General features: G+C 42.2%; 1 protein-coding gene across 2 annotated transcripts in view; it reads left to right on the plus strand.

Annotated features, from left to right (window-relative positions):
* Positions 1 to 2,736: 2,736 nt before the first annotated feature.
* MAP3K21 (mitogen-activated protein kinase kinase kinase 21) overlaps positions 2,737 to 16,019 on the plus strand; it is a 70,212-nt gene continuing 56,929 nt past the window's right edge. For both annotated transcript variants that reach the window (XR_005031534.2, XM_036919245.2), the window contains exon 1: positions 2,737 to 3,860. Coding sequence is in view for 1 of the 2 variants with exons in the window: in XM_036919245.2 (XP_036775140.2) it covers positions 3,032 to 3,860 (829 nt within the window). In the remaining variant the exon portion in view is untranslated. The remainder of the gene's footprint in view (positions 3,861 to 16,019) is intronic.

Raw genomic sequence — 16,019 nt, forward strand, 5'->3', positions numbered from 1 at the left:
CATATAGGCACTCCATTTTCCCTAACACTAACCTGTTATCCTCTTTGTCTGATTCTTTTAAATTTTATCCCTTAGTTATTACTTTTATCAACTTCCATTTAAATATATTTGCCACCAAAGTTGTCTTAACACCCTATTCCTCTTCTGTTAGTATCTTCCTGGAGGAATGTGCTGATCTAGAGAATGGTTACAGCACACACCACTGAGTAGTGAATGACACAGATTCTACTTCCCCAACTGTGAGAGTTTGAAAAAGAGACACAAGTAACACATGATGAATTTAGGATGATCAAGCCCAGCCAGAGTCCCTGCCGTGACAGTTTGCTGCTCAGAGGTCCCAAATGGGGAAAAGGTCACATGGCTTGAGATTCAGGGAGTCTATAGGATGAGTCTTCAAATCATGGTGCAGAGAATTATAACAACTTGGTTCTCCTCTAGTATCAGACATGTGAGTCAAGCAAGGGCTCAAGTTTAGCTAAGTTAGAAGGCTCTGCAGACTGATCCCTCTGGAACTAGCTGGGTCTCAGCAGGCAGCAGAGTCCTTGAAAGGCATGAAACGAGGGCCAGAGTGAAAGGATCTGTCACACAGCATAGCTAGGACTACTAAATCACTCACTAGGTCCACATATACTAATCCATGACCTAGGGCAGTACTCTACAGTGTGAACACTGACTTTGAGAATTAATTCCAAAACTCAATCCCCTCCATTCATCCCTGCTCTCCTTTCTGAGTTTCTGATTCTCTGACATTCCAACTATATAGCTAGTTGCCAAATCATCCCATATTCAACATGCCAAAAAAGAAACTTCTCTCTAAAACTGTTTCCTAGGTCATTTCACACCATCACCAACCACCTAGTTGCTTAAACTAGAAACCTGGGTGGGAGTATCTTGAACACATCCCACAAACCCTTCACAATTCTAAAACCCAAAAAGCTCTACAAACCCAAACTGATTTTGTAAGGTGGTGCCGGAACTCATTTGGGGCAACAGAATGTAACTTGAAATAACATGAGGTTGTTTGCGGTCTTTATTTACCCCACTTGGTGAGAAGTAAAGTAATATGTTCAAGGTCACATAGTCAATAAATGGTAGAATTTGAAGGACTGAAAGAAGACTGAAAAGACTCTCTTTATGTAATTAAATGTCATTATATGTCCTATCCTCATTAAATCAAAACAGTCTCTCGGTTTGCTGGTGATAAATGACCCACACTTCAGGACACTCTCATTTCTTTAGAGTTTTGATAACTGGACTCTTTCCAGCCTCATCTCCTGCCATTTTAACCTTTCAACCCCTAGCAGTCCTCTGAGCCCACTGCTTATCTGTACTCTCACGCCTTTGTTCATGCTGCCTGGAATGTCCTGCTTCCTCTTTTCTAATAATCCTTGTTTGACTCAGCTCAAATGACATATTTAGGCTGCTAATTTGACAAATTGAGAAATTAGTCTATTCAGCCCAGGCCTGATGGATTGCTTCTTCACCTTGAGCCCAGGAGGGCTGGTTTATTCTTCTGCTGTGGAACTTAATTTATTTTCTCTTATTCTCTAGGGCAGGGGCTTTGTAACTTCTAATTCTTAGCACAGTGGTTTACACTAAGTGCTCAATAAATAAATAAATAAATAAATTCACATTTGGGTTTCTTCCCACATCTGCATCCCTATAGAGGAGATCCTCCTCTGAATGGGCCCATCAGGATCATGGCAGAAACTAAATGAGTGAGGCCAGGCTGGACACTGTTGCCCTTCCAGTTACCGAGGAAGAGAAGACTGGCTACATCTCACAGCGGTAGTCCATTTCATGAGAGCTAATTATTTTATTCCTTTCCACAGCCCTCCTCACCCTCAAGGATTTTTTAGAGTAATTAATGAAAACAATTACATAGAAGAAAGAATGTTTTTACAAGAACATCCCAAAGTTCCTTTCTATCCTGGTCCTGAAATGGTACCTGCGTCCAAACGTAAAAGCATCACCTTATGTTAGAAGACTATCATTCCCTGCTCGGGCAGATGAACTCGGGTGGAGGCCCCGATTCCCAGAATGTTTCTGTGAAGGATTCGTGCCGTGAGGAGCGCCAAGTAAACACCTGGTAACTGAACAACAGTCAGCGTAGCAGCGAGGATTTGAGTTTCTGTGCACTGACTCGCTCTATTCGCTTTTCCTGGGAATACGTAAGGCCAGTCGTTGCCAGTGCCTCCTAAACCCAAACCTGTGGACTCACAGCGGGACAGGTAGCCCTTTCCCAACTGGAGAAACCATAAAGACAAACGCAGTCATTTGTCATGAAGAGCCAGCTTCCTGGCCTATACACACCTGCGGCTCACTGCGTGGTCATATGAATGTAGTAGTATACACTTAACTACTCTGTTCTGGCCTGAGCGGTGGGTTTCCAACGGCGCAGCCCAGGACGCTGGTCTGGACACGCACCCTTCCCTGGGACGCACAGCGACTCTCTCAGAGCTGCAGCCCACTCCCTCACGTCCCGCCCTAAAGCACCGAACTCTCCTCACCCGCTGCCATTGGTTTTTAGAGAAAGTGGACTTCCCGAGCCTTACCCTGCGCTTAATTCAAACTTTCCCGAAAGCATCTCGCAGCCCTGGTCTGGCTCCGCCTCCCAGGCGAATGGGCGAGGCGTGCTCGCGCGACTGGGGCTGCTGGGGCTTGGCGGGAGTGGCTGGCCCAGCGCGGTGGGCGGGCCCTGAGAGGCGTGGCGGGCCTTTGGTTGGGCGGGGCGGGCTCCGGCTGGGCAGAGCGTGCCTCCGGCCCGCCGCAGGCCCCGAGAGCCACCATGGTGCCACAGCGCCCGCAGCCCCGGGGACCGCTGCCGCAGCACAAGCCGCCGGGGCCGAACGGGGGCCGAGGCTGGGGCCTTCGGGTAGTGGGCCCGTGAACGCCAGCAGTCTCCGCGCCCGACTCCTCCTCCTGCCTTCCCGGGCGCGGGCGGCGACCGCCGGACGATGAACGCCCCCGGCCGCCCCAGAGGCTGAGCCCGCCGCACGGCGCCCCGGCCTCGCCCTCACTGTCGCTCCCCATGGCCTTGCCGGGTGCCGAGGGCACGGCTGACAGGCCGGGGTCCCCGGGCTGCGGCGCGCCCGCCGGCTCCGCGTCGTCGTCGTCCGTCTCCTCGGGCGGCTCGGCCTCTGCTGCGGCCTCGGCCGGAGCGGGGCTGTGGGCCGCGCTGTACGACTACGAGGCGCGCGGCGAGGACGAGCTGAGCCTGCGACGCGGCCAGCTGGTGGAGGTGCTGTCCCAGGATGCCGCCGTGTCGGGTGACGAGGGATGGTGGGCAGGCCAGGTGCAGCGGCGCCTCGGCATCTTCCCCGCCAACTACGTGGCACCGTGCTGCCCAGCCGCCTGCCCTGGGCCGCCTCCCGGCCGCCCGCCGCCGCGGCCCGGCTCGCCAGTGCACGTCGACTTCGAGCGGCTGGAGCTAAAGGAGTTGATCGGCGCCGGCGGCTTCGGGCAGGTGTACCGTGCCACCTGGCAGGGCCAGGAGGTAGCGGTGAAGGCGGCGCGCCGGGACCTGGAGCAGGACGCGGCGGCTGCGGCCGAGAGCGTGCGGCGGGAGGCGCGGCTCTTCGCCATGCTGCGGCACCCCAACATCATCGAGCTGCGCGGCGTGTGCCTGCGGCAGCCGCACCTCTGCCTGGTGCTTGAGTTCGCCCGCGGCGGAGCGCTTAACCGCGCGCTGGCCGCCGCCAACGCCACGCTGGACCCGCGCGCGCCAGGCTCGCGCCGCGTGCGCCGCATCCCCCCGCACGTGCTGGTCAACTGGGCGGTGCAGATTGCGCGGGGCATGCTCTACCTGCACGAGGAGGCCGTCGTGCCCATCCTGCACCGGGACCTCAAGTCCAGCAACAGTAAGTGGGGTGGGGTGGGGGACGAAGGGGATGCAGCCATGCTCAGCTCTGCCCACCTCAGTGCGGCTCTGGGCGTGCTCCACCCTGTGTAGTGCCAGGTGGAGGCGGCAGGGATCAGCCTCTCCAAGCGCCAGCAGCCCCTCTTAAGCAGGCGTGCCTCCCAGGGCCCCGAGGCCCAGCTAGACCTTGGTCACTTGCAAGGGGTCAGGTGATAGTAGGCTTACCTTGAGTTGTACCTTTTGGGTACTTCTTTAAACAATGCAGATCAGCCTTGCTTGCTGACTAAACAGTTGCACAGTATCTGGATCCTCTGGAAACCTCACAGTGCTGTTTGACCTTTGGGGACAATGAGTGGTGCATTGGGTAGACCGTTGCAAACCGAGACCTTCCTCAGATTTTGAGGGACCTATGGCCCTCCTTCCTGCCTAGTGGCCTTCACCAACTACCCGTTTGCTTTAGTTTTACAAATGCTGTATTGAAGTCGCTCTTCTCCAACTTTAAATATAGCTGTGTCCTTTGGTTGCCAAGGCTTTTCGATCAGACATCTCGCACACGAAGAGTTTATTATTGGTTCTATGGCTTGAGTGTTGGTGAAGAGTTGCAGACAAGAAACACCCGACCCGTTTGAGCCATTATCCACATTTGGGTTGATTAAGAGCAAGTTCATTGTCCATGCACTGGTACTTGGAATCTTGAAGACCTGGCCTGTAACATTTACTTTGTTTATAAATAGGGATGGATTTTCCACATGTCAATAAAGAACTGACAGACAAGCTAAACAAATGCTATTAAATTTCACTGTATAACAGAGCTAATAGAATTGCTGTTTAGAGTTGGTTCTTTGGATTGAAGATACTTCATATTCTTAGAATGAGATGAAACCTCAGGAAAAATTAAAGGATGCAGCCAGAACTGGCATTGGCCTCCCACAGCTGCATGTCTTTTAATCCTGTAAAACCTGCTAGGACATGGGCCAACTCAATGGAAACATTGTCCTCCTCCAAGTCTGCAGAAAGAATGACAGAAATGATAGATTTGTGGTATGCTTGTGTAGATTTTTTTCCCTATTCAAAATATTTCAGCACTGAAATTTACTTGGAAATGACTAGTGGAATCAAATAATTTAAGTGTTATTAACTAAACAACTAAAGGATTGAGGACTTGTATGTGACAGGAGCACATTCTAATAAAATAGGACATAGAAAAGTGGTAGTGGTGGTATGTATTCTTAGAGTTCTGATAGAGTCCACGGAGGGTTCTAGAATTAATTACTTTTGGTGTTACAGAAAAGACATAGCACACTTTTTACCATACTTACTTTTGTAAATGCTCCAAACCTGACAGTCCTCACTACCAATTGGTGTTTATTTCCTAAGTGGTTTTTATTGAAAGAAAAGTTTAATCTGCTGCCATAGAACAACAAAGCTTTTGTGTCCTGTTCATGTGTCCCATAAGCCCTCTCTCCACTAACATCCTGCATGCCTCTGTCTACCTGGAATTTTCTGCAGAAGCAAGTATTTTAAGGGTAACAGTAGCATCATTGCTTGCTCTGTCCCTTGGCAGTGGCAGTAATTTTGTGGTACACATGAGACCTGACATACCACAAACTTATTCTGGTGCAGGAGATCACATCACCAACACAGGCTAACAACTTGGTTTGGACTGGTCTTTAGACCAAAAAGTTAAAAGGCCTACAGCTATTATTTTGCATTATGCTTAGTCTGTTTTGTTGGATTGTAATAATGCTGGAGGTCCATATGACCTGTTCACGAAGTAGAGCATGTTTACTAGTCTTAGTAACAGTGTAGAAGGGGAGATTAATTCATGTTTCAATTGCATACCTTTTTATATAATCAAAACTTTTAGAGAACTAATACTATTAAATAGTAAAAAGACCCTGGAATAATAACATGGTTAAAATAGTTTTTATTGACACCAGAAAAACTTATAAAGGGAAAGGTAGACTCCTGTGTATTTGGTAGATGTAATGTAATCTGAAGGTGATTATATGCTGCAGTGTAGTTTCTGAGAGACTTTTCACTCTCAGAATAAATTGCCAAACTTCCTGGAGCATTTCAGGTTCTGTAATTGTTGACAAGGTTGCCTTTGCTTGAAATTGAGTTCTTAAAGACTTAATTGGCCAGGTCACTAGCCTAGACAAATATTTGTTATATTATGACCATTATTGTAGTTTTTAAATTACTAAAACATGAACATTTTGAATAGTGCCTAAAATGTGCAAATCACAGGGCTTGGCACATTGCCTTATGCTGACTCCCTGGTGTTATTTATTGAATGAATAAATACAGGTACTTTGAAATTCTCTTATGGTATATGAAGCTATAACTTCTTGTTCAGACTTTGAGTACAGCAGATACTCTATTACAGTATGTTTTTTATTTTATTGCTTATTTGCTAATGGTGGTAATGAGTTAAAGATAATGTAAACAAAGTTTTAAAAATCAATATTGAATTTTATTTTCATTCTGTAGTCTATTCATGTAACAAAGAGCGAGCGTAAGACTACTTGGAACTAAGTTAGTGGAAATTATTGTTTAAAACAAATGTTTAAGTTTGCCAAAGAGAGATATGGCTCATGTTATATTTTTTCCTTTCTTTTCTCCCTGGTCTTTTCAAGTTCTATTATATCATTTGAGAGAATGTTTATGTTAAAATAATAACTGATATGTTGTGAGGGTACAAAAGGACTTTGTCCATTTTCTAATAGATAGCAAAAGATTGACAGTTGGACCAAATTGACATGTTTTAAGCATCATTTATATTGTCAAATATGCTAGGCCCGGTCACTGAGATGCAAAGTAAGTAGAAAACAACACCAAATCTCTGTATGCAACAGCCAGAGAACAATAGAAGGTAATTTGGGGTTACTGTTAAAATGGCCATTTTTGTATTCATTCAGAGAAGAGAGAAAAATTATCGTGAGTTGAAATTCATTTTTTAATGCATTTTGAGTGTCTACCCTGTCACTTCTTGCTCCCTGAGACACAATGGCAAACCATGACAGTATCCCTGCCAACACAGAGCCTAGTCTAATTAAGAGAGATAGATGGCAGTCATGTAATGGTAAGCATTATTAAGTGCTATCAAGAAAATACAGCATGGTAAGGGGTAGAGGGGCCTGGGAATAAGGGTGAGGATGGTGTTCAGATGCACTAAGAAGGTGACAGAGGCATGGATGAGGAGGAGGGAATCAAGCAAAGATCCAGGCAAAGGGAACATGGAGCAGAAATGAGCCTTTTTATTGGAGGGAAGGCCGGCAGGCTGAGGTGGAGAGTGGCTGGATTTGCAGGCTGTGATCTGGTGGGGGTTCCACTCTGAGGGCTGTGTGGAGCCCTAGAGCATTTAATGTAGAGGAGCAGTTTGATCTGATCCCTGTCTTTACAAGATTACTCTAGCTGCTCTGGAGAATGGACTAACAGTTGGCCTGAGTGTAGGCTGTTAAGGTTGTCCAGGCCAGAGGAGGCATTGGCTTGGTCTGGCCAAGGATTGTAGCAGATAGTGAGATAGTAAGTAGCAGATAGTAAGTAGTAAGTGGTTTTCCAGAAATTTACCAGGGAGGAGTGAAAATGAAATAGTATAATTTGCTAATTAATAAGGATGGTTTGAATTGTTAGAATTTGGTCTAAGTGTTTTGTTTATTTTGGCATAGTTCTGGGTTGAAAGAAGAATGTGTGGCATAATTATGGTTCCTTTTTATTTTTAAAAAATATTTCTTACTGTGTTCTACCTTTTTTAAAATAAAGAGCAAAAAATAAATATTCCATGAGAAACTAAGCCACAAATTATGGTAGCTTACTTTTATGCTTTTTATTTCAATGATTAAGCACCTTTTAATGCTGGTGTTTTAGCCTTCTGAGAATAATGATACTATTATCTGCAATGACATCTATAATCAATAGACATATTTATTGTGAAATGCAATTTAGAGTTCTTACTAAAACAAACTACAAAAGGAATCTAACTTTTTGTTTTTCTCATTAGTACAGTGTAACTAAAGGAACTATTTGAGAAAGTTATAGCATATGTAATCTCCAAATAAGGTACTTAAATAGCTCATAAGAGTGATTTGGAGGAGTTATTAACTACACCACTTCTGTCTTCTTCCTTCTCTGTCTGTCCTTTTGCTCCAGACATATAGTGTCAAGCCATGGCCTCTCCCCATTGCAAGGGGAATGGGGGCTCAGTCAGTGTCAGAGAGCTAATGTGCTTCTGAAACAAAATCAGCTAAAGGATGTATTTTTAGAAGAGCAAGCACAAAGGGTCACCACATCTTTCCCTACCAATGTCTTGCTTGCATATTAGAAAACAAATAACCACCTCTCATTTATTACAGTTGTGGGAGTATGGTGAGTTAGATGGTCTGATTATGCAAACTTACTCTCCAGTGTACACATCTGATCGTGTAGTTGTATGGAAGAGGAGGTGGGGATTACTCCATCCATTTGTGCCTTATCAGGTCGTGCCTTATCACACTGGCGTACAAGTGTTGAACTTTTCTAGAGTAGTTCTGTTATGGGAAGGCACGTTGGCTTTACAGTCAGACCTGGGTTTGAATATCGATGTCATCATTTATGAATTGTTTGACCTTCGTCAAGTTATATAACTTCATTGTACCTGAATTTTTTGATTTATGATACAGTCTACTGAATATCCCCCCCTTGGAGACAGATGGAAGTCCTATAGGGAAAAATCTGTTTAATGTTTCTTTAACCCTTCAAAGGCATTTGGGTAAGTACTGGCATGAAAGCATTGGGCTCTTTTAGGGAACAGTGAGTAGTTAGGTGTGGCTAGAATGAAAGGTAGACAAAGGGTTTTGCGAGAAGCAAACAGGCTTTGAGCATGTGGCAGTGAGTGAGTGTGCCTGGGATGTCAGGCTATAAGATCTGCAGAAGAGTAAGCCATTAAAGGTTTTGAGAAGGAAAGTGGTCTGATTTCCTGAAAGGTAAACATCTACAAAGAAAAATACAAAACCTTGGGATGATTTGTTTTATGACTGTATCATCACAGATTATCAGTAGGGTAGTAATAAAAAGTAAAATACTTAGGCATTGGTTTGACCTAAATTGTTTATCATTTACAACCAGAGTGTGATTTTTATAATAACTATTTATTTAGTGAGTTAATTTAAGGCACTTTTCCCTCTGATTCACCAGCATTAGAAAACAATGACCAGGTTCACCAAGTCAGGCTCATAATTTTTTACTCCAAATATGAATGTGACTGTCCACAGGCCCTCAGCCATACTGAGAGGGGTTCCCAAAAGGTAGAAACTCCTCAGTTGAAGGTATTTTAGGGGGCAGATGAAGAGTTCCTAGGGAGGCTGAGAGAACTGTGCTGATTTTATTCTGGAGCCTTAAGATTTTCATCTGAAGATTAAATTTGTACAGTTGACTCCTAGTCAATGTGAATTTGGTTATTTTTAAAAATTTATCTTACTCAAATATTGCTTCATCTTAAGTGCTTCAACTAAACAATAGTAGTAAAAGGAACAACAGCTAACATTTATCTAATCCTTACTAGGAACCAAGTATGGCCCAAACTTTACCTTATTCATTCCTCACAACAACCTTTGAAGGAGGTACTTTAATTATCCCCAGTAAGGTCACTTGGCTTGTCAGAGCATTGAATCCAGGGCCTCTGATCCCAGACCTTGAGCTTTTATCCTCCCCGTATATGGCCTACATTAACAGTTCTCAAATGCTTGTTGTAAAGATGTCAAAGAGCTTTTGTTTATTTGGGTTATAGCTATTGATTGATAGTATCATATTAGAAATTTAAAATGATAAATTTTTAGATACTTAATCACACAAAAATAACAATAGACCCATGTTCACATAGCATTTTTAATGGGAAAAGTATCCCTTATTTTCCGAAACAAATTTAGAAAGGAGAGTGGTATTGTCTTACACTTTTAAAGTTTACTTTGATGCCAAACTTGATAAAAGACAGATAAATGTTCGTATCTGCTTCTGCATTTAATCTATTGCTACCTTGGGATGTCCAGGGATCTCTGGACCCTACATGGAGAAACTAGGCCAGAAGGTTAGTTCTGTTGACAAAGGAGGACACTCTAGAGCAGTGGTACCTGGCACACCTAAGACAGCATCAGGAGCTTTGTGTGCGCTTCTAAAAAATGAAATTCCCTGCCTCACTTTTGAATATTCCGATTCAGTTGATCTTAGTTAGCAGCAAGCAGTGTATTTTTCTCTAACATTTTATTTTGAAAATCTTGAAGTATAGAGTTGAATAAACTTGAAGTGAGCACTTATATACTCACCACCTAAATTCTACTATTAACATTTTACTAACTTGCTTTAATACAAATCTAACCCTATCCATCCATCAGTCCACCTGAGCTTTTGATTCATCATTTTATATATTTTTTAAAAGTTTCCAGGTGACAGATGTAGAGCCGAGTTTGGAAACTGCTTACTGAAAGGGTCAGATTTGTGGGTTCTTGTGGTCATCTTGGATGAAATACAATTTTTTCCATGGCCACAGGCCATACCTCACATCTGCTTGACTGTCTGATGACACTGGATGGCTGGTCATAGAAAACATCCTGTGAAAATATAGGTGGCTTATCCTGGGCCTGTGCCTCTGCAGAGAGGAATATCTCTAAGCATTTTCCCTCTGATATTGGGGAAGAAATAGTACTATTGTAGTGTTTGAGCTTTGAGCTCTGACTCTGCTACTCACCAGCTGTGGGTTCATATGGGCCCTGACTTTCTGAATAGGGTGATGTGAGGATCAGGTGAGAGTGTATGCCCAGGGTCAGCACGCTTTTCCTGTAAAAGGCTGGAAGATACATGTTTTTGGCTTTGCAGGCCATAAGATCTCTGTTGCAACTATTCAACTCTGCTCTGGTAGCTGAAAACATCCAAAGACAATATATAAACAAATGACTGTGTCTGTGTTCCACTAAAACTTTATTTACAAAATAGGCATTGGGCTAGATTTTGTCCAAGGAATGTAGTTTGCTGACTCCTGGTATATGTCAAAGTATTTCATAAACTGTAAGATACAACCTAAATGTAAGCTAGTGACCATACTCGTTTTTACATATTGTTTAGAAACACTTTGCTTTCAGTATTTCTTAATATTTAATGTGCATAAACTCATTGATATCTAAAAGTTTTCCACAACTCTTTATAGCCTAAGAACATTATTATTAGTCATCCTGCAAAATATAGTGCCATATACTTATTCATCTTGGTTGGGGGCGAGGGTCTTTTCAATTTGGCTAACTTGCTTGATTCAGGCCAGCCAGCAGTATGATGAAACAGTCCCGAGTTTTGTTCCCTGTAGGAGTGCTGCCACTTTGCATGCTGGTAACTTGGGTTGATAAGCTGAGGGTCAAGGAGGAGGCATGAAGTCCTAAATTGCTATGTAACTGTTTCACTACCAGGGTTTGTTAACTAGTACATTTTTAAAGATAATGGAAAAAGAACAAATCACTTACTATCGTTTGGGGAAATATCTTGATTTCATATAGGTTGTTTGAGTTACTACTGGTTTTATGTGCTTTTAAGGAGTTTATTTTGTTTCAGGCATATTACTTTCTGTTTGCTGATATTAGTATAGAATATTGAAGATTCCTTCTCAGTTTTCTTTGTTACATATCTTGAGTGTTAAAATAGTATGGTGATAGAACTATAGAACTAGACTTTCTATGAAATGTGAAGTGTTTTGTTATCAAAACTGAGTATCGTATGTCTCCATGAAAAAGTTTGTACAGTGGCTTTTGTTTTTGGTGTAAGAGCGATATGGAGCTCTATTTTAGCTGACCATGTCTGTATTTTCTTCCAGAAATCTATCTTGTATTTAGTAAAGCTAATTCATTCATTCAAGCAGGAGCTATTTATTGATTGCATGTTTTGTGCCAGGAACTCTCCTAGGCACTTAGTATTCAGTAGTAAGCAAAACAGAAACAAATATCTCCCCTATGGAATTTACATTCCAGTCTGCAGTAAAGACATTGATAAATAATATAAGATGTAGTATTATGTTGGAGAGTGTTAAGTGCTTAGTAGAAAAATTCAAACTAAATTTGAAAAGGAGAATGAATATGTTGGGGTGAGCAGCTGAAGTTTTAGATTGTGTAGCTGAGGAAGGCCTTATAGGAAAGGAGGGTTATTAGCAAAACCTGAAGAAGTGAGGAAGCAGGTCACCTGGGGAAAGGTTACTCTTGTAGAGGGAACAGAAATGGCAAAATCCCTAAGCAGGAGGCCAGTGTGACCAGGAAAGGTGTGAAGGAGGATAGTAGGACATGAAGGTGAAAGGGTCTTGTAGGTCCTTGCAAGGGCTTTGACTTTACTGTGTTATGGGAGAGTTTTGAACTGAAAACAGGGGTTGGCTTACATTTTGAAGGATTACCCTGGCTGCAGTTTGGAAGGGAAACCAGGGTGGAGGTAAACATTTGAGGGTCATCAGCATAGAGATGGTAATTAAAGCCCTGAGATGGGCTGAGGTTATCTAGGAAGTGAGTATTGATAGAAAAATCAGAGGTCCAAGGACTGAGACATGGAGGTCTCCAGAAATTAGAGGTTAGGGAAATAAAGAGGAACCAGAAAAAGAGGAACTGGAACAGAAAGGAAAACCCAGGGATTGGTTTGATGCTCTGGAGGCCAGTGAAGAACATGTTTCAAATGCTGCTGATAGATGAGTAGTCAAATAACTGTTTTGTTAACGTTTTTAAAACAGTCTTCATTTCCTAATCCTGATTCAGGAAAATAGAGGTGAGTTGGGTTTTCTGTAATTTGCAGCTGACTCTTTCACATGGAAAAGCTTATAATAGTAATTCATCTTCTTCATACTCATTCTTCTCCTAAACTCATTCATTTAAAAAATATTTGTTGAACATGTAAAAATGCTAGCTGCTGTGCAGTAATAAATAAGGTCAATTAGGTGCAAATTCCATCCCCGAGTTGCTTATAATTTAGAGAGATGAGACCACCAGGTAGCATAAGGCAGTGTTTCAGTGTAACAGGAATGGCACAACATAAGTGCATAAGAAATGCAGAGACCTTTCCTCTGAGGTTTGAGGGAAGGCACCCAAGGGGAGATGTAGTTTATAGGAGCATAACAGTGGAAAAGGAAGAGTGAGGAAGTTCATCTTCTAGTGAAAAAGTTGAGATTCCCAAGGCTAATGGACTAGTAAGCAGTCTCCTCGTCAGGGAGAATCCAGGGCTGGTGTCCTGATGCTTACTGATGGGAAGTGGAGTGCTAACTGGGGTTTTCATGGAGGGTGAAAGGGGAGGACGTTTCATATAGCAGGTGCAAAGATGCATTACTGTGTTTTTAGAAGTAGCTTTTAGTGCATAGATTTGTTACAATGTAGGGCTCGTTTTGGAGATACAAGAGCAGAAAAAAACTATTTAGAAGGAGCTTGAGAAGGGACTTGAAGGCCAAGAGGAAGGTCTGGACCTGACCCCATAGCTCGTGAGTGAGTGAGAGGTATGTGGGGTGGGAGGCGGTTGTGGTGCCAGTGGGGAAATGCATGGAAAGGAATGTGAGAAAATTACCTGCTCTTTGGTAAACTTAGAAAGTTACCATTTTTTCCCCTGTAAGTGGTTGATTGTTTCCAGAGTTGAAATTCATAGAGTAACTGTACTATCTTAGACTGAGAGGTGTTTGTTAATGTATTCTTTTACATTGTTGCTTTTCTCAGCTTGTTTTCTTTCTTACAACTTTTTTTTTCCCTGATAATATATTTCTAGTTAAAGATTAATTGAAACTAACCCATTTGACCCAAATGGAATTTGGACAGCTCAATCCCATAAATGTTGAGAAAACAGAATGGATACATTGTAATTGCTTTAAGAAAAAATACACCTTATATGCTCAATTCTGAAAAACACCAATGTGAAACTTCAAAGGAACCAGAAACATCAAGTGCCTCATGGTTGAATAAGTAGACTAAGTACCCGGTTGTAAAGGCTGATTGTTCAAGAATGAGGCTGACAAGGATCAAAAATCTTTACTGAAGTTGCACAAAAGGGGGCTCAAATGCTTGTCGCTAGGTTACTAACAAGAATTTACCATTTCTGTGGCCAAAAAAGTTTATTTGCCTGGTTTGTACATTATAACTTCTGGTGGTTAGCTGTGTGCCATAGTCCTTGCTGGTAAGTGGCAGGAAGCGGAGACTGGCGGCCAACCTTGTGTCCTTAGGCTGAAACCTGGCCAGGTGCCTGATTATGTTACCTGTCGGGACAGGCTATTTTTGGTTTCGGTCACTTTGCCCAAAAGATAAGGAATTTCAGGAATTCTGCTGAACGTCTCTGAAATGTAATCCAAAACAATGGGCCTTTCATGGAAGTGTAAACATTTGATATTCAGAGTGTTATTTTAACTTGTTTTCTGTTCCTTCAAAGCGTTGAGGTGCTTATTAGCTCCTGTGGGAACTTTGGACTTGGTGGGGGAGTAGGTGTTCTAAAACTGCCCGTACAAGGCCTGCTAGTAGTACATTCTGCCTTCATGTTTATTGAGAAATGCAGTTAATTTTAAATATTTAGTTTTTCATTCTCATTTTTTTTCGTTCTGTGCTCACTTCCTTCAGAGCTGGTTTTCCTCAGCCTTTGCTACTTTCTCAAGGGCTGCCAGGCCATACTTGGGGTCTGGGGATGTGGAATTGTTCCAGTGCCTGATTGTTTAAAACTGAAATTGGTAATATTATAAGAGGAAATACAGAATACAGCTGATAAAGTAGCCAATTTAATGTACCTGTATTTTTTGTTTCTGTGATTTAAGTAAGCAGGGTTTTAAAGGATTAGATGTTTATTTTTCTTATTATTCATGAGGAGTAGGGACTGAGAAATAAATATACCTTAGCCTAACATGAAGGAAGGAGAATTCAAAAATCAATCTCAAGCAATATACAAAATGAAATTTCTGGTTGTTCTGCTCCCTCTTTATCACCGATAGCTTTATTGGTAGCACAGAAGACTGGGATGATAGTCATGCAGATGGGATCTGAAATCCGGCTCTGTATTTGTAGCTGTATGGTACTGGATGTAACATTCCTAAACTGTCACCTAGAGATTATAATTCCCACTTAATAGAATGGTGTGAGGGTCAATGGAGATATTAAATGTATGGAAACAAGTATGCATAGAAGAGACTCATAAATAGCTGGCAATATTCTTACTGTTAGAACTGGTGATAATTACCATTAATAGAAATTATTCTATTGAACGTTTCATGTACAAGGTACAGTGTTAGGTGAAATTGGGGTTATAGGGAAAGCTATAAAATGCAGCTCCTGGGATTAAGTAGTTTGTACATAATTTAGGACCAGAAGTCTTAGATAAAAAGATAACTGATAAAACAAAAAAAATAAGGATAATGAATGGCTGGGAAGATGAAATAGTTACTGTTTTGTAGTATGCTCTGGAAGGTTTTCCTAAGGAAGCCAGACCTTGAGAATAAGTATAGTATAGATGGACAGAAAGAATAAGAGATGATTCCAAACAAAAACACAATGACCCCAAACATAAAAAAAGCAAACAGGCTATTCCAAACGGAAGTGAGTCCCACCCCCTTCTTCTATCCTCACTGTATAGTGTATCACTGATATGAAGGGGAGAAGAAAGATTCTTTGAGGGAAGAAATGTTACAACACAATATTTATTCAGTATTGGCAATTTATATAGTAAGTGCCCACTCAGATATCACTTCATTTTTAAATCTAGTGTTGGTTTTCTCTACTTGCACTAACTCTTTGATTATAACTGTCTAATATTATAAATGTTTCACAGTCTGATGGAAGTGAAATGTGAATCCATTGCAAAGTGAAATTTCAAGGTTTACAAAAGATATAGAATATTCTGAAGTCTATGAAAGTGATTTTGAAGACTTGCTGAAAATACTTTCAAATCCATTGATAGAGGTGTGTGTGTGTGTGTGCAATCCTTACAAAATGCTTACTGTGTTTCAGACAACATTCTAAGCATTTTACAGGTCTTCATCTCCTTCTCAGTACAGCTTTATAATGTAAGTACTATCTAATTCTGTGACAGACAAGGAAACAGAAGCATGAGAATCTGAACCAAGCAGGCTGGCCCTGGCTTGCATGCTCTTTATCACTGTGCCTGCCACACTGTCTAAACTTAGGTCAGATGATAATTATCCAATGACAGG

Source organism: Manis pentadactyla, chromosome 8 (assembly GCF_030020395.1).
Source record: "Manis pentadactyla isolate mManPen7 chromosome 8, mManPen7.hap1, whole genome shotgun sequence".
Classification (NCBI taxonomy): domain Eukaryota; kingdom Metazoa; phylum Chordata; class Mammalia; order Pholidota; family Manidae; genus Manis; species Manis pentadactyla.